The 23,508-nt window shown below is 34.9% G+C and overlaps 2 protein-coding genes across 2 annotated transcripts in view; one reads left to right on the top strand and one right to left on the bottom strand.

The window, feature by feature from the left end:
* LOC138176042 (coiled-coil domain-containing protein 146-like) overlaps positions 1-23,508 on the top strand; it is a 245,551-nt gene that overhangs the window by 106,185 nt on the left and 115,858 nt on the right. The window lies entirely within an intron of this gene.
* Positions 481-9,217, bottom strand: LOC138176040 (fibroleukin-like). Its single transcript, XM_069106781.1, has 2 exons — positions 8,530-9,217; positions 481-4,293 (listed from the first exon to the last, which is right to left on the bottom strand). Exons 1-2 carry the CDS (start codon positions 9,140-9,142, stop codon positions 3,578-3,580), a joined length of 1,329 nt encoding a protein of 442 aa, XP_068962882.1. The 5' UTR covers positions 9,143-9,217; the 3' UTR covers positions 481-3,577.

Below are 23,508 nucleotides of genomic sequence, written 5' to 3'. Positions count from 1 at the left end.
TGTTCTTTTTTTTTTTTTTTTTTTGCTTTTTGGAGGGCAATTGGGGTTAAGTGACTTGTCCAAGGTCACATGGCTAGTTTTTGTGTTAAGTGTCTGAGGCCAGATTTGAACTCAGGTCCTCCTGACTCCAGGGCCGGTGCTCTATTCACTGCGCCACCTAGCCACCCCTTGGGGATTTCTTGGTAAAGATACTGGACTGGTTTGTCATTTCCTTCTCTACTGGGTTAAAGCAAACAGAGTTTAAGCAAGTTGCCCAAGGCCACACAGCAATAAGTGTCTGAGCCCGAATTTAAACTCATGTCTTCCTGAGTCTAGGCCTGGTGCTCTTTTCACTGTGCCACCTAGCTGCCCAATCATAAGATTCCCAAGATACAAAGATATTTTCACCAGGTAATTATGTCCATAGAACTTTTGGGAACACAGAATTATATCAGTATCATATTATAGGAATAATGTTTTTTCATGTCAAAGTAACAGATATTCTTAGATTAACCTTTTATTTTACAAAATTTTAAAGATATAACATAAGACCATTGTAAACACAGAAAAATAAGAATCATATTTACAAAATCTTATCAACTTTACCCACAGATTTTTCACCTTTATCTTAAAATTATATATCACAGCTAAGACTAAACTTGGGTAATTTTCCAAAAACATGGAAAAATGATTGTCAAATTCACATTTTAGCTTGACTTTTTCTTTTTACATTTATGCTATCTATTTAATGAATATTTCCTTAGTTTAATATGTTTGTAAGTTCCTGCCCTTAAAATGCACATTTTTCCAGGTATTTAAGATTTCTACACATATTTTGCATTTCCAAGGGTCTAACTCTAAAAAATGGTGGATATCATTAAGATTACTAACAAATGGTTCTTCCTTCACAACAGAGTTACACGAGTTAATTAATGAATTAGGTAATTCTTGGTTTCCTATGTATGGATATTAGCCCAAGTTAATTTTTAGTGGTACCATGTATAGTATCAGTGATATAAGTTTATGGACTCACAACAAAAAATTCAAAAAAGATCTGCTTAAGCTTTTTAAACTGAAGAATAAACTAAACTCTTGAGAATAAGGGTCCCATTCTGTCCCATTCTAAGAGTCCCCTGCAATTCAGGGTTAAATTAAGCTATATTGTGATCATAGCATAACTAAGAAGCTTACAGCCTCATTTAGTGATGCAGTACTCTGGAGAAGAAGGCATCATTTTGGCCAGCTCTAGCTTAGTTTATTCCTACTGAAAGTTGATGATCCTAGTCTTGATATTGGAATAAAACAGATGCATACCTTCTAATAGGCAATTCTTCACAATATTAAGTCTGAGGAATTTTGTGAGAAAGGAAGAGATTTAGAAAAGCTCTGGAAGAAGATGCCCAATGACATTGGCCCAACTTTGGCCCATTGACAAAAGACTTAAAAGAAGATGTTTCTTGAGTATCTATATACTAACAAATCTATGTACTACCAGATTCCAAAGTGTGACACTAAATCCTCCATAAAATCAACATAGTTTCCAGGCATACCAGCAGACTTTTTGACAAAGAAAGTTTCACTTTAGGGCTATCTTCTATCACTTGACATCATGTAAGATAACATACATTTATAGTAAATTCTTTCATATATTAGCCACTTTATATATTAGTTGAAATAAATACTGTGTATTTTTTTTACTCAAAGCCAAAGTTACCTATTTTAAAATATTGGCATTTTTAATATGAAAAATAGATAAGATTAAGCAAAATATAAAACATATGTTTGAAATCCTTTTAAGTAGACATATTTCCTTTGAAACATTCACCAACAGTTTGTATTTTTCTCATTGCTAAGATTCATTTTCCATTTGAAAATTTCTTAATTTTATGTCAGATACATTGTGATTAAACACATGATTTCCACGTTTAGCTGGATAATGATTTGATGGTTGGTGTATTTCATACAATTTGGAACAAAACATTTTCCTTCTTAAAGTGCTGACTTTATATACCATTTTTAGCTAACATAGCTATGAGCTGAATGTTTTGGAAAATAAATTGTGGTCACTGGAAGCAATTATTTACCCTATTCTATGAAAACAATAGTTATAAAGTAATGAACAAAACATGCGACTTTATTAAACATAATTTGAATACTTTCCTACCAGATTGGAAAGAATCACTGAAAAGTTTAAGAGCAAATGTGTTTAGGCTGATTCAAATATAATACATAGTGGGTTATTGTAGCATTTTTTGGGTGCTCAGCACATTTCATAGGATAGCATTGTTGACCTTTCAGATAAATGTAGTTTCTACAATAGCTAAATTAGGCATACTGTTTGTTTTGTTTTGTTTTTAGAAATTCCATGCAGTATGATGTATGCCTCACTAATTGATTAATGATAAAGAATCAAGAGGTTGTGTTTTTTTTTCTCTTTGAAAGAAACAATATACTAATCATGGGAAGATAATATATAGGTTACAATTAGAAAATCCCACTTTGAACTATCTGTGGTAAATATATTAGGAACAATTTTAGAAAACTTAATTTTCTATATGGAAAAACATTTTATTACAAAAAAACATGACCTTTATAGTATTTTGACTTGCAAACAAATCCTTCATTTTCCCCTCCCCTAAAAAACCCTCCCCTCTAACCAGTAGTCTGACACAAATGTGCAACCATAAATAAGAAACCATTGTGCATAATGAACAGAGAACAGATTTTTTTTTATATTAAAGCAGTCTTTGGTATCAAGCATCTGACAAGTTTATGAACAGCAAACAGATTGTCTTTAAACAATGGTTGCCAAGTAATATTATTTCCAACTGCTTTTATGGCTTGCAAATTCTAAAAAATGTTGAGATATTTTCAGATAGTAATATGAATATTCTTTCATAACAATATATAGAAAAGCATGGTCCATAAATAAGACTGCTTAGTAATTATTATCTGAAGATATATAATAGATATAGAGTCAGGCCTTATTTAAATGAGAAAATTCCAGGATATGCGTTAGACACATAGGGAAACAAAAAGAGTAGCAGAATCACAGTTTATTCAGTTTTGTAACAGTGTAACTTATGACTTGAAAAAGTTTGTGCACCAGAAGTGTCTAACTCATACCCAGGTGTAGCTTACATGTGTTAAAACAGGCTATTTGGATGAAGAAATTGTTTTATTTGTCAAAAATATAGCTAATAAATGCCGTATCTCTACAAAAGGGGTATTTCAATTAAAACTTTTTGATTAATAGAGTTATAAATATAATTGAATTGAAATATAAACACCATTGTTTCCAAATGCACGTTTGGATAGTAGCAACAACAAAAAATTTAAGACTTTCACAAGACATTACTACTGTCATTTGTCTTATTTAAAATATTACGTCTGCTTTAAACTCATTAGATTGAGATATGTTTTTGGTTATGGAAAGATTGTTTTAAGATTAACTGGGAGAAAACATCAAATTGTATTTAGAAGGCATTTATTGCAAAAGGGAAGGGAAGTAAAGAGAAGGGGAGAAGAAGGGAGGGGTAAAAAGTATAGAGAAGGGAAAATTCTGAGAAAAATAGATGAAATTAGAATGAGTAGTAACTTATGATGCAAGGAATTTTGGTCTAATCATCATTTTTGCCCTCTTGAAAGAATGTTTAAAGCCATTTGGTTCGCTATTAGTCATGCCAGGCCAGGTACCCCAGTAAATGCCATTGAAGACACCCCTGTATTTTTGGTGGTAGTATTTGCCATTTAAGTTTGCAGATAAGCAAGCATCAAACCACCAACCAGAACTGTAGTAATGTCCACAGTTTCCAGAGGGATACCTATCATTGTCTTTGTCTGGGGTAGTGAAAAATTTAAGGTCATGGTTATAATATTTGTTGAAATGGAGAGCATTTCCAGCAGTACCGCTATAATTACCAATATGTAAACGGTATTTGAGGTATTCATTGGCCACATAGAACTGATCATACAGAGCATACAATGTGACACCCTTAAAATCTTCAAGATCAATTCTAAGGACCATTTCCTTACTCTTGGTCAGAAGGTGAATGTTATCATTACCTAACCAGAACTCCCTACTGAGGTTTCCAAAGCCTTTTTTGTAGTCCTCCCACGTTCTGTTGAAGTTAGTGCTTCCATCTAGACGCTTCTGCAATACTGTCCATCCTCCACCCATGGTTTCCATGTCACAGTAAACATCAAAGCTTTTATTTCTTGAATCAGGTGTAACTTTGTAGATTCCATTGCTCTTTCTGCCTTTCTCATAATAATCCCAACAGTCTTTGTATATTAGGTGTTGTTGAATAGGAGCTGGTGGGGCAGGAGAGAAAAGATCATTTACTTGATTGACAAGTACAAATTATACTTACAAAGAATTATGGGTAAAAAGAATTTATAGGCACAAGAACATAGTTTGATATAAAAACTAAATAGTAATTAAAGAATAATAGCAAAAATGAAATTTCTAAATTGTTCTGTTAAACTGACTCAACTGATTTATCCTAATTTTGTAAAGCCCTGTTCTAGTTGTTGTTGTTGTGTAGTCATTTCAGTTGTATCCCCTTCTTCAAGAGTCCATTTGGGGTTTTCTTGACAAAGATACTGGAGTGGTTTGCTATTTCTTTCTACAGCTCATTTTATAGATAACTCAGTCATCCATAATACTTGTGACTAAGTTCTGGGTTTTGATGACAAGATCAGAGAACAGAATTAGGTTCTTTAACATGCACCTATTTTTATTCTGAAGTTTTGTAAACTGTGTGATCCCAGCTTTTCTAGGGTTGATGGAGCTGAAATCTGCATAGAAGAGCATCAGACTGCCTCCCTTTAATCTGATGGGGGGTCAGGAATGCAGCAGTCAGAACTCTAACTTCAGGTATGCCGCCAATCTTGTAACAAAACATGGCTAGGCATCTCATTCCGTCCCACAGGCCCATTGCTATGGCTACAAATGATCTCCAGTTTGTTATTACTAAAGACAGATACTATCAAGGGCAGAAGAATGCATGGGTTGGGAAATTTTATGTTTAAGCTACTAGGAAATTTCACTAGTGGGAAATTTTATGCCTAGGCAAAGTTGTCAGGGGATGAGACCACCAGAACTCATGAAATATGGTGCCCAGAGACTCATAAAGTATAATTTTACTAAGTTATGGGGACAAAAGTACAGTTACCCTAGGAATAGTGCACAAACTACTAATGGGGTGTTATTGTCCAGGTGATGCCTGGATTTCACATTTATTGGATTTCCTTTATTCACACTGGTTTTAATCAGTCCCTGGCTACCACACTTTGTGAGTTCTCCTCCTCATGGTCTCATACTCTGACAACCTTGCCTAGTAGTTGAGGATTATGCAAACTGACTTCCATTGTTTAGCAGAAGTTTACAGAATTCAGATAATGTCAACCTTTCTTTTTTTTTTTTTTAACACTCCTGACTAAATCTCTTGGAAATGTTTCAAGCCCTGACCATGTATTGATAGGAAAATGAACAAAATTCTTATATTACACAAAAGGTATCTCATAATTAACCAATTACCTAGTAAGTCAGAATTATTATAGAATAAACTGTTCTTTGGGTGAAATTCTTTAACTTTTCTGATGCAACATAATCAAGAATAGCCAGATTTCCTGGATTAATTAGACGATGTTGAAAATTGGTTAAAGAAATTTCACTACCAGCCAATTTTTATGAGAATTGATGGCTTCTGAAAGTGGATAAAATTTTTGTCAACTATATAGGCATGCTATGGATGTTCTTTTAGAACTCACACTGAATCATATATATATATATATATACACACACACACACACATACATACACACATATACATATATATATATGGCATACACATACATATACACATGCATCTGTTTATATATACATATATTCAAAGATAGAAATCCTCTAGTAGTCATTCAATTATAATCTAAATTGTTATAGATTAGAACCTCATTGTGATGTCATGTGTTACAATGTCATTTCTAATAGAATGTGCACCCAAACACATCCCTCAAGCTTCTGACACAGCAGCTTAAGGGGTCCTACTGGTTCTTGTGTTTCTGACTTAATGACCCTTAGACCCCATTCTCAGGAATGAAACTTTACTGAAGCTTTCCCCAAGGAATATACAAGGCCTGCCTTTGGCAGGAACCCTAAAACATTCCCTGGACACACCTGAACCCTAAGAATATCTAACCTGCTGGCCCTCTTTTGGAGACTCACAGTAGAGCTGCAGCTACAAGCTTCTATCAGATTTTTCAGGAGCTACCAGAAATATCATCTGTGGTAGTCCCAGAACTCAGGCATGAAGCCAAAATCCGCAGGGAAACTTCAAGAGGTCCACTGTTAATCATATGACTGCTAGGGTGTGGATACAAGGTGTTATGCGTTTATTTTTAGTGATTCTAGTATCACAACAACTGCCAGCCACAGTTACCGACAATGATGGTACCTTTCCTAAAGGTTGCTTGGAAGTAGTTATAAAAACCAAAGAAAAGTGTAACTATATTAAAGGAAATATCTATCTAAGGAAATCACTTTTTAAAAATATGAATAATGGCTTTAGAAAATGAAAAATCACTTTTTAAATGAACTGTTTTATAAATGTAAATTTAAAAATATATGATGCTGTTTAAAAACAAACACAGTACCCTACATATCTGGGGGTGGGATGAAGAGGTATTTTATTCTATAAAATTAAATGCTCTTGTGCTTATTAAACTTAAATGAGAAAGTTACCTCAATTGTCTAGTTCTTCTGATTCAGACTATAACTTGAAACATAGGATCATCTTAGATAATAGGTATAATTGAAAAGTATAAATTTAAAGTTATAGCTTACTATATAGCAAACTATCATAATCACCAAATTATAGCCAAGTTTTAATTTAATATGAACTACTGTTTTTACATAGAGAGGCTGTTCACTTTGAAAAATTCTTCTTAAATGTAGAAAAAAAAAGAAAACTTCGTAAGAGTTTTTCAGTGCAGAAAGAGCCTAGAGATAGCATCGCCTTAGGTCTTTAGGTGTATTACATTACTTTCCTATACATTTGTTATAAAATATATTTAGCTTATAACTGTAATAGAGAAAAATTCAATAAAATAAAAGGGAAATAATTCTTATTATAAGAAAATTTCATTTAACAGATGGATTGTGGACAGACTTCAAGAGCAATGTTTCGTGTGTGTGTGTGTGTGTGTGTATACACGTGTTTGTATTTGTATACTTAAGACTCCAGTATATTCTTTATAAATGTTCAAGAATCTTACTTTTTTCTGAAAAGTTAAAACTGTGGAAAGAAGTGACCGATGAATAGAGAACCTGGATAATAATACTGATTTCACAACCACTGTAAGAGTGACTTTGGGCAAGTCTCAAACCTTGCTTAATTTCCACACCTGAAAAATCAGGATAATAATAAAGGCCTTGTGATGATGAACTACTATACAAAGATAATGGTAAAAAGACTGAATATTAGATGTGATTAAAAGGCTCCTGTTTCATATGTCCCCTCACACCCATCTTTCCTGTACAATTTTTAAAAACTTTTATTTGGCTTGCTTAGAGGATTTGTACAAAGCTAGATAATTCATAGAATTATATTTAATGATTGATACTGTAGTTTTCTTGTTACAATTACATATACTCCTGTTTTGACTTTTATTAAGTGATTTAAAAGGAAATTTAGTTGTGACATCAAAATAACAAAATAAAGTATCAAGCTTAAGTTAATTTTTTGTGTAATACAATCTTCCAGTTGTTTCTTTAAGTTGATTCTAACTAAAGATTTATTTTCTTTTTAAAATGCCATAGTTCTGACCCCAACAAGAGAGAGAATGGATAAAGAAATCAAAGTGCATGTTAGTCCAAGAGTCTTATTTTTCATTGTAAAAATATTAGCTGCTTGCCAAAAATCTGTACTTAAAAGGATTATATGCCATTAGGAAATGTTAATGTGGAAAGACTTGCATAGATATGAACCCACATAATTGTTTTTATTCCACCCATAACAATCTCTTTTCCCCTTGATATTTGTGGTTATGTAATTTTGAACTAAAAAATGAAAATTTTTCATGGATCCTTGATTCTGCTTACTTAGAGAATTTAGTAAGTGGTGCTCAAACTCCATGAAATATTTCTAACAAAACTTTAAACACTGATGTGGATTTCAAGTAGATCTTTATTAACCAGATTGATTAAATGTATTAGAGAAAAATCATGAAGCAATCACACTGTATCTGTGGATGTTTTTCATCTGCTTTTATATGACATTAGCAATAATATGTTAGTGAGAGTTCTGTACAGATCTTGAAACAGAAGTGAAATTGAAAGTGCTCTCTAGTGGCATCAATAAAATTCAGTATAATTTTATGAACAAATTAGAGCTAGGCTCTTATTTTCAAAATTATATTAACTTTGTAGACATACAAAAAGGCTTATATGATTTACCCTTCTTACAATTTCACTTCTAGTTTTTATTTTCAAAATTTCAGATTATTTAGTATATAAAACTAAATGGTAACAGTACATATTTCACATACCTGAAATTATATGCTGTGCCGACTGGTTTGAACACCTAGATGAACATTGGCCATCCAAACTGTTCACCACTGATGTGAGATTAGCCACTTTGCTGTCAACATAATTTTCTATGTTGTTCATATTTACCAGGTTGAGATTCTCCAGGCGACCATGAAGTGAGTTAATTTCATCTTTTGCATCCTTCAGACTGGAAAACAGCTTGTTAACTTCACTTTCTAATTCCTTAATTCTGTTATCACTCTCCTTTTCAGGAGCTTTTGTGTTAGGCTGCACTGGTTCATTTCTTCCCATTTCTTGGTTATCATCAGCTTGCAGTTTGCATTCTTGGCAAGATTTCTTCAGATTATTTACAGTTTCCTTGAGATTCTGAACTTCTTTGAATACCTGTTCAATCATGCTAAATGACCTGGGTAGCTGGATGGTCAGGGAAGGCAGGTCCATCTGGTAAGAACACTCATCTCCTTCCTTACACTGCCCACTTGCTTCCAGCCTCACAGGACAAGCAGCAGCAAATTTTTCATCTTTTGTTTCCTCTGCTTTGTCTTCCACTGCTCCAGCATTATGAAAAGCTGGTACAATGGAGCTGAGCAAGTAAAAGTAAACTAACTTCATCTTTGCAGAGGAACTCACCCGAATGGGAAGTGTGCAGACTGGAGTAACTTCAATAGAGGCAGCTGCCTGTGAGGTAGCAGACTGAGTCAGGGCTTTTTGTATTCTCAGAAAAGGGTGGGAGTGCTTGCATCACAGCTTTCAGAAATATTAACAGCAGAGGAAAAGTAACTAGTCCTCACCAAATGTAATTTGTCAATGTGATTACTCCTGATCCTTAGCCAAAGCACTTTGTCCCTCACACTGGCACTTGCTTTGTTGCCCTTGAAGAGTGAATACACTTTACTTTTATGTTTGATGGTGTGAAATCAAATAAAATTCTTGGGTTTTAAGAAGTGATTTAAATAGTTTGGAAGCAATCAGTGAATTAAGTTGCACCTCAGTGCATTTTTTTTTCTTTTTTGCTTTTCGGAGGGCAATTGGGGTTAAGTGACTTGCCCAAGGTCACAAGGCTAGTTTTTATGTTAAGTGTCTGAAGCCAGATCCAAACCCAGGTCCTCCTGACTCCAAGGCCAGTGCTGTATTCATTGTGTCACCTAGCTGCCCCCACCTCAGTGCATTTTTCAAAAATAAAAACAATTCATGAAAAAATGTGTTAGTAAACTAGATGATGTGAAACACAGCATGAATTTCAGGAGGATCAATGCAGCTCTTTTTCCCTTCTGAGGAAAGTACATTGTCATTTTCTTTTGTATCAGCCTTTCTAGCAAAACTTCTATAATTGTTCTGATTTTTTAAACACCAGAATTAGTGATCTTCACGATAAATTTTTATTTCATCCATTAAAAAAGGCAAGTGAACCTTAATAGTACCAACACACACACGCTGCATAAATACTGTATATACTATATATGTTATATTTACACTTACAGACATATATTAGATGTGTACATGTATATGTACACACATATATACATGTATATGTATATACATATATAGACATTCACATGTATGGGTGTATATATATGTGTGTGTTTATATAGATTTAGATATAGATACACACACACACATACACCCATCTATAGTACCCTAAAGGTTTGTCAAAGCAATTGGCATGTGTTATTTCATCTGCCCTTATAACAGCCCTGTGAGGTAGCCACTACTTTTATCCACATTTTGCAGATAAGGAAACTAAGCCCAAAAGAGTGACTTGATCAGGATCCACAAATACTAAATGTTTGTGAGGTAGTATTGGAACTTCCAAAACTTTGTCTTCTATGCCATGCTGGATGATTTAGAGTTTTACTCAATATTCTCATTATAGAATATAGTAGTAAAAAAATTGATTGAAATCTAGCAAAAGACTTAAGGCTTTTGCCAAAACCAGCTGCCCTTTCGCACTTACCTGTGCAAATAGCCTTAGAATCTTGGAATCATCGTTTATCCTTTCCCATTCTTTTTCCTTCTCTGCATTCCCACAAGTCTTATGAAGTCCTCTTAATCATCCCTGACCTCAAGGAGCTTACATTCTTTCGGGTGGAACAAATGTACGTAAATATGCATATATGGAATATGTACAAAAAATACAAGATAATTTGGGGGAGGAGAGCATGAGGAACTTGGGGAGGGGATCAAGTAAGTTTTCAGGTAGAGGGTGATGTTTGAATGGAAACTTGATGCAAAAGGAGATTCAAAGGTAGCAGTGGAATGCATTCCAGGCATAGTGAATAACCTTTTTCTCATGTCCCATAGAGAAGAAAAGTTCCCTCTATTATGTATGGACTCAGATTTTAGTCCTTTTAGTTTGCTGCTGAGTTAAATAAAGTATCCTCAGTGTCTAGTGTTTTAAGTACTAGCACAGGAATAGCAAGATGTTTTATGTGTGAGACAGATTCACATGTTACTAGAGAAAACTCTTGGTGGAGTCATGACCCAAAGAGTATCAATTATATCAATTATAGAGAATCCCACAATATGGAACTAAGGTCTTTGTGTGTCCAACATTTCATTAGCTATGGTTCTAAATAGCAATATTAAAACATACATGAGCAAAGAAGACAATATAACAACTTTATGTGCTGCAAAATCACAAACTTTAAATGTAGAAAAGAATATTATCTAATATATTATTAAGCATCCAGTTGTCATGCATTAAATACCACTGAAGGAAAACAGACTTTGTATTATATTGTATTCATACAATCAAAAAATAATCATTGAGCACCTACTTACACTATTTAGTGCTGTGGGGATACATTAGAATAATAAAACGTGGTGCCTTTCCTGAAATAGCTTATACTTTTTTTGTGGAAATAAAACCAAGACAAATGAAATTATTAGAATAAAATGAGCATTTTGAAGTATAGGTAAGATTAAGGTTTTTGCGTAACAATATGCTATACTGATCAAATAAAATTAAAATATTAATTTAAACCAGTTTATTAAAAATACTAAATAATCGTAAATATCTTTATAATTTCTGGTGTAGGTTCTTGAAATTGATAAAATTTCCTTTCAAATTTGCCTTTGCCTTTCTTTGTCTCCCTAGCATTTAGCACAGTGCCTGGCATATAGTAGGTTTTTAATAAATGTTTATTGACTGAGTGATTGAAATACAAAGAGGGAAAATACTTCACTAAGCATCCTCTTATGGAAACAAATTTAATGAAGAGGTGAGAGCAGTATTCATGAGACAGTGAGAAAACTGATTAGAAGAGAGGGTTCTTAATGGACAGTAGTGGGAAATAAAATTAGGATGGTATAAAGTCATATGATGGAGGATTTTTGAAAAGTGGGCACACTTTCTAGTTGATGGAGGAAATAATAGAGAGCCATTGAAGGTTTCTGAGAAGAGGATGGTAAAACAGTGAGAGAAAGATTAATCTTGAAGCTGTCAGCTGAATAGATTGAAGATTAAAGGATCAGATAGGCCAGGTAGAACCATCCCTGTAATTTGGGTGTGAAGTGATCAAAGACCAAGAAGAAGACAGGTCATGGAGGAAAAGGTGGTTCTGAGACATTTCTAAGAATTGTTTATTACTGTAGCAGCAAGAAACCTAGCATACCCAGAATGCTGCTAGCATAGGTTCTTTGATCTGCTTTTCTAAAGGAAAGCAACTCAAAAGGGGTTAAAAATCTTAGTTTAATCAAACATTTATCATTTGCCTAGTTCAGAGGAAAAAGTCAGCACCCTGAACTTCAGAGAAAATATAAATAGAAGTTACAAGCAGACAAAAATACAGGCAGAGCAACAGACAGGGCTTCTAACTATCTGACCATTACATACATACAAGTGTTTGTTACTGGAGAGAGAAACACAAACATCTGGGTTTTCAAAGTTGGGCTAGAAATCTTGGAGTCATCATTGCTCTTCCTTTCTCCTTCATTCCTTATATTCTACTTTCTAAATGTAATGGAAGGGAATTTGAAGACCTTCCCTGCTTTGAAAATAAACTCTGCCCCCTAATAGGCTGAATGTGGTTACGTGGAGCCTGTGGTGGGAAGAGTTTGCTGAAGGGTAGATCTATTTTTGCTTTACCTTTGTATGAGATAAGAATTGCTACCCCTGCTTTTTTTACTTAAGCTGAGGCATGATATATTTTACTCCAGCCTTTTATCTTTACCCTGTGTGTATCCCTCTGTTTCAGATGTGTTTCTTGTAAACAGCATATTGTAAGATTATGGTTTTTGATCCATTCTGCTATCCTCCTCCATTTTATGGGAGAGTTCATCCCATTCATGTTCACAGTTATGATTACTATCTGTATATTTCCCTCCATCCTATTCCCTCCCCTATTTATGCTTTTATTTTTTTCCCCTCTCCCTTCCCTTCTTTAGGAGTTTTCCTTTTGAGCACTGCCTCCCTCAGTATTCCCTTCTTATCAGCCCCTCTTCCTTTTCCTCCCCTTTCCCCTTATTTCTTCCCTCCCTTCTAGCCACCCCTCCTTCCTTAGTGCTTGCCCCCTCCTACTGCCTGTAGGATATGATAGATTTTTATACTTAGTATAGTATGTTATTTCTTCTTTGAACCAAGATTGACAAGAACATATCTCATGAAATACTCCTCTCCCTCCAATCTTTCCCTCTATTATGATTCATTTTGTGTCTCTTCTCAATAGAGTCCTATACTTAACTGGTTGTGTTATTCCTTCCTTGCACCAGAACCAATGAGGGAAATGCTCATATAATGCTCATCTCCCTCCCTTCTTTCCCTCTACTATATTGTTTTTATGCCTCTTTGTGTGGCATAATTTACCCTTTTCTGCTTCATTCTTTCCTCTTTTTCCATTGCACTCCCTTTGCAGCCCTTAATAAGGTTTTTTTTTTAATCCTCATTTTGTGTAATTTATACCCACATCCTCTATACAGTTTGCTCTTAACACTTTGCTCTTATTTAGTAACAGGGTGTGTGTGTGTGTGTGTGTGTGTGTGTGTGTGTGTGTGTGTGTTTATTTACATTTCTATTTCTCTTTTGCATCTTCTAATTGGAGGTTGAATTTTCCATTGAGCTCTGGCTTTTTCATCAGGAAGATATGGAAATCCATTATCTCGTTGAATGACCATCTCCTTACCTGGAAGAATATGTTCAGTTTCACTTGGTTGTAACCCGAGCTCTTTTGCCTTGTGAAAAATCATATTCCAGTTCCTCTGATCTTTCAGTATACAAGCTGCCAGATCCTGTGTGATCCTCACTGTGGTTCTGTGATATTTGAATTGTTTCCTTTTGGCTGCTTGTAGTATTTTATCCTTTACCTGGTAGTTCTGGAGTTTGTCCACAACATTTTGTGGACTTTTCAATTTAGGATCTCTTTCAGGAGGTGACTGGTGGATTCCCTCAATTTCTATTTTACCCTCTGGTTCTAGTATCTCAGGGCAGTTTTCCTTGATGAGCTCTTGGAAGATGTTGTCCAGGATAATTTTTTCATCATGATTTTCTGGTAGGCCTATGATTCTCAGATTACCTCTCCTGGATCTGTTTTCCAGGTCAGTTATTTTTCCATTGAGATATTTTACCTCTTTTTCTAATTTTTCATTCTTGATGTTTTGACTGATTCTTGGTTCCTCATAGAGTTAATTGATTCAATTTGGTTGATAACAGTTTTTAGTGAATTATTTTCCTCAGTTAGTTTTTGAAGCTCCTTTTCCCTATCACACATTTTTCTTTTTAAGAAGCTGTTTTCTTCATTGCAATGTTTTTCTAATTTTGCAATTTTGATTTTAAAAGAATTATTCATTTTATCTTCTATCTCTCTAATTTGGTTTTCAAAGTTCTTTTTGAGCTCATCTAAGAATGCTTTCTGTGCTTGAGACTAGTTCCCTGTTGAGGCTTCAGCTGTGGGTATGGAGTCAACACTGTCTCCCCCTGAATGTGTTATCTCCCTCTCACAATAGTAGGACTCCAGAGTCTTTGTCTTTGCAGTCTGCTTTTTACCCATTTTGAGGCAGGGCCCTAGCCACACCCTTCCCCTAGGGTTCCCAAGCCTTTACTGTTTAAAGTTTTGCTTTGGGGCAATAATTACTATGTTTTCAGGGTGGGGGGGTGATTGGAGCAGCTGGGGTTCAGTCTGCCATCCTGGTCCCTGGAGGTCCAGATTGGGGCTTTTTAAATTCCCAGGCTGTGGGTTGGTAGTCCTAGGAGTAGCTGGTACCACTGCCAGGGGCCCTGCATTTGACTCTTACCCAGCTCTGTCCAGTCCCAGCCCTGCAGTGATAGGCCTGGCAATGGCCCTTGCAGTTGGTAGGTCAACTTGCTGCCACATTGATCAGGCTTCTTCTGGGCCTCTGCTCCGACCCCTGTCATATTCCAGGTCTCAAGTTATACCTTTTTTAGTTCTTTTTCTTTGTAGACAATATTAGAAAATATACATAAGAGAAAATCTATACATACTTTGGATCAAGGTCTTGGAATAAAATTTTATTTTCATTACTAGAATCCAGAAAAAAAAAAGAAGGAAACTGACTTTATGGAACAATATTTACAAAAAAGTCAAGATTGCATCCTTTGAGAGAATGCTCTTCATCTCCTAAAATTCTTAGTTGCTTATCTATTATATTTAGAAGTCTTGGGGCGGCTAGGTGGCACAGTGAACAGAGCACCGGCCCTGGAGTCAGGAGGACCTGAGTTCAAATCCAGTCTCAGACCACTTAACACTTATTAGTCATGTGACTTTGGGCAAGTCACTTAACCCCAATTGCCCTGCCTCTCCCCCCCTCCAAAAAGCAAAAAAAAAAAAGTCTTGACAGTTTTTATTGCATGAAAATGTACTTTGCTGATAAAATCATATTAATTTTTTAATTTTAAACCAATTTACTAAAGTATACTATAACAATAAATGTCTTAATTGCTCTTATAGGCTCTTAAAACTGATAAAATTTACTTTCAAGTTTTTCATCTTTGAATATATTGAGCCTGCTTTCCACTTTAGTTGTAATGCTTTCCATGGAAAAACTTGAAACAAAGACTTGATTTCACTGGTGATTTTTGCAGTCCATGGAGAGGAAAAAAGCAGTCTGACAAATTTCATTCTGGTGAAAACTGAAATAACAATTGATAGGCTGGAGCACTTGCATTCAGCTAGATGCATGGCTTGGTTCCAGAATAATCAGAGTACACATCCAGATTTCAGAATCCTCTCTGGTCTGAACAACTCTGGGATTTCCAGTTGGCTTGTACAGGTAGTAGTCTAAAGGAGCCAGAAACCTTTAGAATAAAACCATATTTTCTGACTACATAGAACGCTAATGAAAATATTCAGTGTACACCAAAACTAACAAATATTATAAGTCACATGATATAATTATGGCACACATCTTCAATTAATAAGACATTCAGAGGGCAGCTAGGTGTTGCAGTGGGTTAGAGTGCCAGGCCTGGAGTCAGGAAGACTCATCATCCTGAGTGCAAATCTGGCCATAAACACTTACTAGCTGTATGATACAGACCAAGTTGCTTAACTGTGTTTGCCTCAGTTTCCTTATTTGTAAAATGAGCTGGAGAAGAAATAGCAAACCGCCCCAGTATCTTTGCCAAGAAAACCCCAAATGGGGTCAAGAAGAGTCAAGACACGATTGAACAACAAGGTATTCAGAGACATATAGGTCTCATTCCTGTTTTTTTTTTTAATTTTTTAATTATTTTATATTTATCTGCACATCACCAGGCTATACTTGAAGCTTACCCAGGGATATCAGAGCTTTTGTTCCACTGGAATGACCTTTAAGATCCCTGGGTTACTTCCATGCCATGACGAAACACTTGTGCTAGGACTTGAGAGACTTTTTCATTGCATTCATCTCAACACCCTGGACTTTTTGTGTACTGTGTATGGAACTGTTGCATATTTCTGTTGGAATTTGCCCTTACTTTAAAAAGAATGTGTATGCAAAGATGGAGCTCTTAGCAGGCCAGCCCCTAGTATTGATGGATTGATGGAAAGAGAAAGAGAGAAAGAGGAAAAGGAGAGCACTCCCACTGAAGTGAGATTGGGTTCAAAAGCAATGAGATGGCTGTTGTTGCTTTTTTTTCTTACACACCAGGAGTTAAACATCTAAATAAGGGTGGTCTCTTTCAAAGCAGTCGAAGTGAGAATATGTTCACTCATTTCAATGGTACTGCTAATGTTCAGAACTCTTTTTGAATTTCCCTTTTGTAATTTCCTCCAGAACCTTTAGCACATTGATAAAATCACAGAGTCAGAAGAGGTTTCCTTTTAAACATCCTTCACCATAGCAAGAGAAGCAGCATAGTGTGGTGGATGGAGTCAGAAAGACCTGCGTTCACATTCTGCCTCAGTCACCTGCTGATTGTGTGACCTGAGGCAAGTCACATAAGCTCTAAATGCCCCAGCAGTACACCTTGGGTGGAGCACTGGGCCTAGAGTCAGGACACCCTGAGATCAAATCCTGCCTAACACTACCTATGTGATCCCAGGCAAATCACTTATTATCTGTGCCTCCATTTCCTCATCTATAAAATGGGGATAAAAATAGCACTTATTTCAGAGTTGTGAGGATCAAATTAATTAACATATGTAAAAGACTTTGTAAACCTTAAAGTGCTAAATAAATGCCAACTATTACTACTTTTGTTGTTGTTGTTATTATTAGGCAAATCTTATTTTTCAAGGGTGAATTTTAGTTTTAGAAACAGCCAAAGTAATATGAAGAAAATTCTGGTAAATAAGATGGATGATAGAGTAATATATCTGGCCAAAAAGGATATGTAACTATTAAGTAAAGCAAGTGATTTTTGTGTGGCTTAAGCTAGCTCTCAGGAGAATTGCCAAAGGAAGTTTTAAAGTTCAGTGACATTACTTAAATAAGTATAGCCTCCCAAAGGGAGTATTTTGAAGGGCAACACTTGATTTTGATGTAAACTAATTTGATATATAATATTTGGTAGGCTAAATTAAAAAGAAAAATAGTTGTGATTTTTATAGTCACGTCTCATCATATATAGAAAATAATTATCTAAATCATCTTGAAATTTAGAATTTAAGCAGCTTCATTATGTTATTTCTGAGCTTTAGATATTACATTATATACCTAGTCAATTCTCTTAGGCTGAAATGAAATAATATCAGCTCATTCAGTCATTATTAATTGACTTATAATTCCTTTTTGATACCAAAATTAGGATAAACATGAAATTTCAGGAGTTAATTTTTGTCTAGATGATTTCACTTTAAAAACCCACACATGTATTATTTGATTAGAAAAAAAAAATGTCCTCATTTGATTTCTTTCCTGGACGTTCACTTTCCTATTTGGCCCAGCTAAACTTGACTAAAGTTACTGGAAGGGCCAACTGTCTACACTTAACCCAACTTCCCTTATGAAAAACAATTTGCTTTTTGGTCAGAATTCATGAGCCACTAAGCCAAATTGATCATCACTACCAAGATAGTATGTGTAGATAACTCTTCTAATGTTAACTGCATGTTTCCTGTTTTTTAGTCTCTTAAAAAAAGATTTAGCTATCACATACTTTTTTGCCACTACTATTTTTTTTGTCACATACTAATGTTCATAGTCTTAAAAAAACCTTTTCCTTTAAATTAACAACCCTACCAAATTCTGAACTTGTATTAACATCTCAAATAATATAAAATTCTGTCTTTTCATTAAGGAATTTTTTCATTTTTCATTAAGGAATTAGCTACTAAAACATGAATTTAGATACTCTTTCCAAAAAGTTTTACTTCATTAAAAATAGGTTAGTCTTCCTGAACTTCTTAGGATGGATACAAACATCACTTTTTGCTTATCTTCAGGTGTTTTCAGTCTTAGATGAAGGGAAAGACAAATATCTAAGCAACTAAATGGAGCCATTAGTCCAAGGCAGGGATGGATGGATGGATGGATAGATAGATAGATAGATAGATGGATGGATGGATGGATGGATGGATGGATGGATGGATGGATGGATGGATGGATGGATGGATGAATAAGCATATCTTAGGAATCTGCTATTCAAGTATGGCACCAAGTGTTGTGAATAAAAATAGAATAAAAAGACAGCCTTTGCTTGTCAGAGAGCTCACGCTTATTAGGGTAGGTAACAGTTGCTGGGCAGATGAAATATATCATAGATTATCTCAGTCAACAGAAAAGCATTTTGTATGGTTGGTTTATTTTTAATCACCCCTTAATATATAGTGAGGTATAGGATAGTAAATTAACATATTTGTATTTTTAATACAAAAGAAGAGAAAGTTACTTTGTAAATCATATTTTTTCATGCTCTAAGCTATTAAATAGAAAAGAGAAATATGAAATATCCTATTGTGGTTATATTCAGCCTTATAATTCTCAAGGGGTTAAATGTTATTTTTTCTTCTGATTCTCTTCTGCACCACTGTTTAGTGAAGATATACACACTGCTAGTAAGATGGATACACTCAAACTGAGAGGTAGTGTTTCATAGTGGTTTCATAGAATAATCTGATTTAGAATCTTACCTCTGGCATATATTGGCGCTGTGATCTTGGTCAAGTCACTTAGCTTCCTAGTGCTTGTAGGCAACTTTCTGAGACAATAAGTGGCACAGTGGGTGCTGATCCACATTACTGGAGGGAATTTCCTCACTACAAGTCCTTAAGTCATAAGTCTGGTCCAAGAACTTGTTATGACTCATTAATAATTACTGGAAATGCATCATTTGCATGAAAATTGGAAAATGAGCCTATTTATTTTTGCCAGAAAATACATTTTAAAATATTTTTGTAAGAGTCAGCTGAGGGAACTAGAAACAGCTGTGTTTGTGAAGTATTTTGTTGGAATTGATTTTTTTCTCCAATTTTCATTTTCTCAATTTCTCTTTTACTTGAGGATTGGCCATTGCTAAAAAAAAAATCTCAGAAAATATTAAGAAAAGTTCAGACATTACAGAGCTATAACTAGGAATTTTTGCACCTGGAGCAAGGACCACTCAAAAGGCAGCATCAGATTGGGGGATAGTAAGGAGGGAGAGATGGGTAGACACCACCTCATGGAAGAATATAGAGATTCAGGGGATATAATGATGCCACAGATGGAGGGACTGTCCATTATTCACATACAACTCCCCACCACCCCAGTAAGCAGACCCTTTGCTTTATTTTGACTAATTATTTTTGATCATTACTAATATAACCAGGTAGTGTGGCCCATGATTTCTTCACACTTGCCTGACCAGAGTGCCCCCAATCTGGATAGGCAGACCATGCTGAGATTGGCTCCTTAAGGATTACTGCTGGTGAAATTGAAGGGATTGGTTCATTAGTCCAGGTCCAGAGGTAGGGCTACCTCTCCACCCTGAAGTTAGGCAGGAGCTCATGTGCAGGTGGCCCCTAATCTTCCTCCCCACTCTCAATACTAGGAACCCTGTGATAAAGAACTGGAGAAACAGCTGAGTGCTTCTTCTTTTCCTCCTGTCATCCTCTGCCTGGCTTCTCCCACTACTGACTCTGCCCTCCTCATAAATCCTGTCATTAAACCTTTAAATTTCACACCCTGAGATAAAACCTCTATCACCGCACACTAGTTTCATCTCTTAACATATGTATGAGTATATAATTGTCACTGCTAGCCAGAAAGAAACAATTTAAATATCATGGAACAACAGGCAGGATTACACAGGATTTAGCAGCTTCCACATTAAGGGATCAGAGTGCTTGGAATATGATATTCTGGGAGGCAAAAGAACTTGGATTACAATCCAAAATCAATAACCTAGCAAAATTGAGCATAATTGTTAGGGGAGAAGATAGACACTCAATGAAAAAGGACATTTTTAATCATTCCTGATTTAAAAACCAGAGCTGAACAGAAAATAATGATCTTCAGATATAAGACTTAAAGGAAGCATAAAAAGCCAAACAGGAAAGAAAAAAAAATGTTATTAAATAAGGTTAAACTGTTTACATCCCTACATAAGAAGATGATAGTTATAACTCTTGAGAACAGTATTTTTATTATGGCTTTTAGAAGGGGTATACATAGAGGGTATGGGTATAAGTTGACTTTGATGTGATAATAAAAAAATTAAAGGGGGGAGTGGCTAGGTGACACAGTGAATCGAGCACTGGCCCTGGAGTCAGGAGGACCTGAGTTCAAATACAGCCTCAGATATTTAACACTTAGTAGCTGTGTGACCTTGGGCAAGTCATTTAACCCCAATTGCCCTGCCTTTTCCCCTTCAAAAAAATTAAAGGGTAAAAAAAGGAATTTTACTGGGAAAAGAGGAAAGGAGGAGGCAGGAAAGAGTAAATTACATCACATGAAAAGGTACAGTTATTTTAAAAGGAATTTCTCTATCTCTTATTGAGCTTTGTTAGTAATATATAGAAATGCTGATAGTTTATGTGGGTTTATTTTATATCCTGCAATTTTGCTAATGTTGTTCATTGTTTCAAACAGTTGTTTAGTTGATTCTCCAGGATGCTACAAGTATACCATCATATCATCTGCAAAGAATGACAGCTTTGTTTCCTCATTGCCTAGTTTAATTCCTTCAATTTCTTTTTCTTCTCTTATTGCTAAAGCTACCATTTCTAGTACAATATTGGATAATAGTGGTAATATGGGCATCTTTCTTTTACCCCTGGTTTTACTGGGAAGGCTTCTAACTTATCCCCATTACAGAAGATACTTGCTGATGGTTTTAGATAGATACTACTTAACATTTTAAGGAAAACTACATTTATTCCTATTCTCTCCAGTGTTTTTTTTAATAGGAATGGGTACTTTATTTTGTCAAAAGCTTCTTCTGTATCTATTGAGATGATCATATGATTTCTATTTGTTTTGTTATTGATATGGTCAGTTATGTTAATAGTTTTCCTAATATTGAACCAACCCTGCATTTCTGGTAAAAATCCCAGTCTGGTATAAATCATAGTACATTATCCTCATGACAAATTGCTGTAATCTCTTTGCTAATATTTTATTTAATATTTTTGTATCAATATTCATTAGGGAAATTGGTCTATAATTTTCTTTCTCTGTTTTGGTTCTTCCTACTTTAGGTATCAGCACCATATTTCTGTCATTAAAAGAATTTGGTAGAACGTGGGTTTTTCCAAATAGTTTATATAGTATTGGAATTAATTGTTGTTTAAATGTTTGCTAGAATTCACTTGTAAATCCATCTGGCCCCATCAGTTTTTTCTTAAGGAGTTCATTGATGGCTTATTCAACTTCTTTTTCTAAAACAGAGTTATTGGGGTGCCTAGGTGGTGTAGTGAATAAAGCACTGGCCCTGGAATCAGGAGGACCTGAGTTCAAATCCGGCTTCAGACACGTAACATTTACTAACCTTGTGACCTTGGGCAAGTCACTTAACCCCGATTGCCCTGCCTTCCCTCCTCCAAAAAGCAAAAAATAAATTTAAAAAACAGAGTTATTTAAATGTTTTATTTTCTCTTCTGTTAATCTGGGCAATTTATATTTTTGTAAGTATTTATCTATTTTGCTTAGATTGTCGTATTTATTGTCATACAGTTGGGCAAAATAGCATCTAATTGCTTTCGTTTCCTCTTCACTGGTGGTGAATACCCCCTTTTCATTTTTGATACTAACAATTTAGTTTTCTTTTTTTTTTAAATCAAATTAACCAAAGGTTTATCTATTTTATTGGGTTTTTTTTTTTCAGAAAACCAGCTCCTAGTTTTAATTATTATTTTAAAAGTTTTCTTTCAATTTTATTAATCTCTCCTTTGATTTTCAAAATTTCTAATTCAATATTTGATTTTTTATTTGTTCTTTTTCTAGCTTTTTCTTAATCAAATGCCAGTTTTTTATCTGCTGTTTCTCTATTTTATTCATGAAAGCATTTAGAGATACAAATTTTCCCCTAAGAACTTCTTTGACTGCATTCCATAAGTCTGTTGTCTCATTATCATTACCATAAAGTATGCTGTCTCATTATTGTCATTCTCTTCGATGAAATTATTGTTTCTGTTATTTGTTGTTTGATCTACTCATTCTTTAGGATTAGATTATTTAGTTTTCAATTAAAATTAATTTTTATCTTATCTTTCCATTCCCCTTTCCTACATGTAATTTGTATTGCATCATGATCTGAAAAGGATGCATTTAATATTTCTGCCTTTCTGCATGTGATTGTGAGGTTTTTATGGCCTAATGTGTGGTCAGTTTTTGTGTAGGTACCATGTAGTGCTGAGAAAAAGATATATTCCTTTCTATCTCCATTCATTTTTCTCCAGAGGTCTATCATATCTAACTTTTCTAAAATTCTAGTCACCTCCTTAACTTCTTATTTATTTTTTGGTTAATCTAGTTTTGAGAGGGGGTGGTTAAGGTCCCCCACTAATGTAATTTTGTTCTCTATTTCTTCTTGTAACTCATTTAGCTTCCCCTCTAAGAATTTGGATGCTATACCATTTGGTGCCTGTATGTTTAGTATTGGTGTTAGTTCATTGTCTGTGGTACCTTTTAGTGAGATATAATTTCCTTCCTTGTCTCTTTTAATTAGATCTTTTTTTGCTTTTGCTTTGTCTGAGATCAGGATTGCCACCCCTGTTGTTTTTGTTTTTGTTTTTACTTTAGCTGAAACATAATATATTGTGCTCCAGTCTTTTACCTTTTACCTTTACTCTGTGTATCTCTCTGTTTCAGATGTGTTTCTTATAAACACTATATTGTAGGATTCTGGTTTTTAATCCACTTCTGTTTTATGGGAGAGTTTATCCCATTCACAGTTATAATTTTTAACTGTGGATTTCCCACCATTCTATTTTTTCACCTTTTGATACTTTTCTCTCCTTTCACCCTGTCCCTCCTCACCAGTGTTTTGCTTCTGACCACCACCTCCCCCAAAATCTGCTTTTCCTTCTATCATCCCCCCCTCCCTTTTCTTTCACCTTTCCCCTCCTACTTCCCTATAGGGTCAGATAGATTTCTCTACCCAACTGAATGTATATGTTATT

This window comes from Petaurus breviceps, unplaced genomic scaffold (genome assembly GCF_028583685.1).
Source record: "Petaurus breviceps papuanus isolate PSGF00001 unplaced genomic scaffold, PetGlider_PUasm1.0 80, whole genome shotgun sequence".
Taxonomy (NCBI): Eukaryota; Metazoa; Chordata; class Mammalia; order Diprotodontia; family Petauridae; genus Petaurus; species Petaurus breviceps.
This window is presented reverse-complemented; position numbering and strand designations above follow the sequence as displayed.

Bases quoted from the DNA above. Each gene is read 5' to 3' on its own strand.
- LOC138176040 (XM_069106781.1), bottom strand. From the start codon at position 9,142: ATGAAGTTAGTTTACTTTTACTTGCTCAGCTCCATTGTACCAGCTTTT. The intron at 4,294-8,529 runs GTATGTGAAATA...CTGCCCCACCAG, and splicing joins GGCACAGCATATAATTTCAG to CTCCTATTCAACAACACCTA.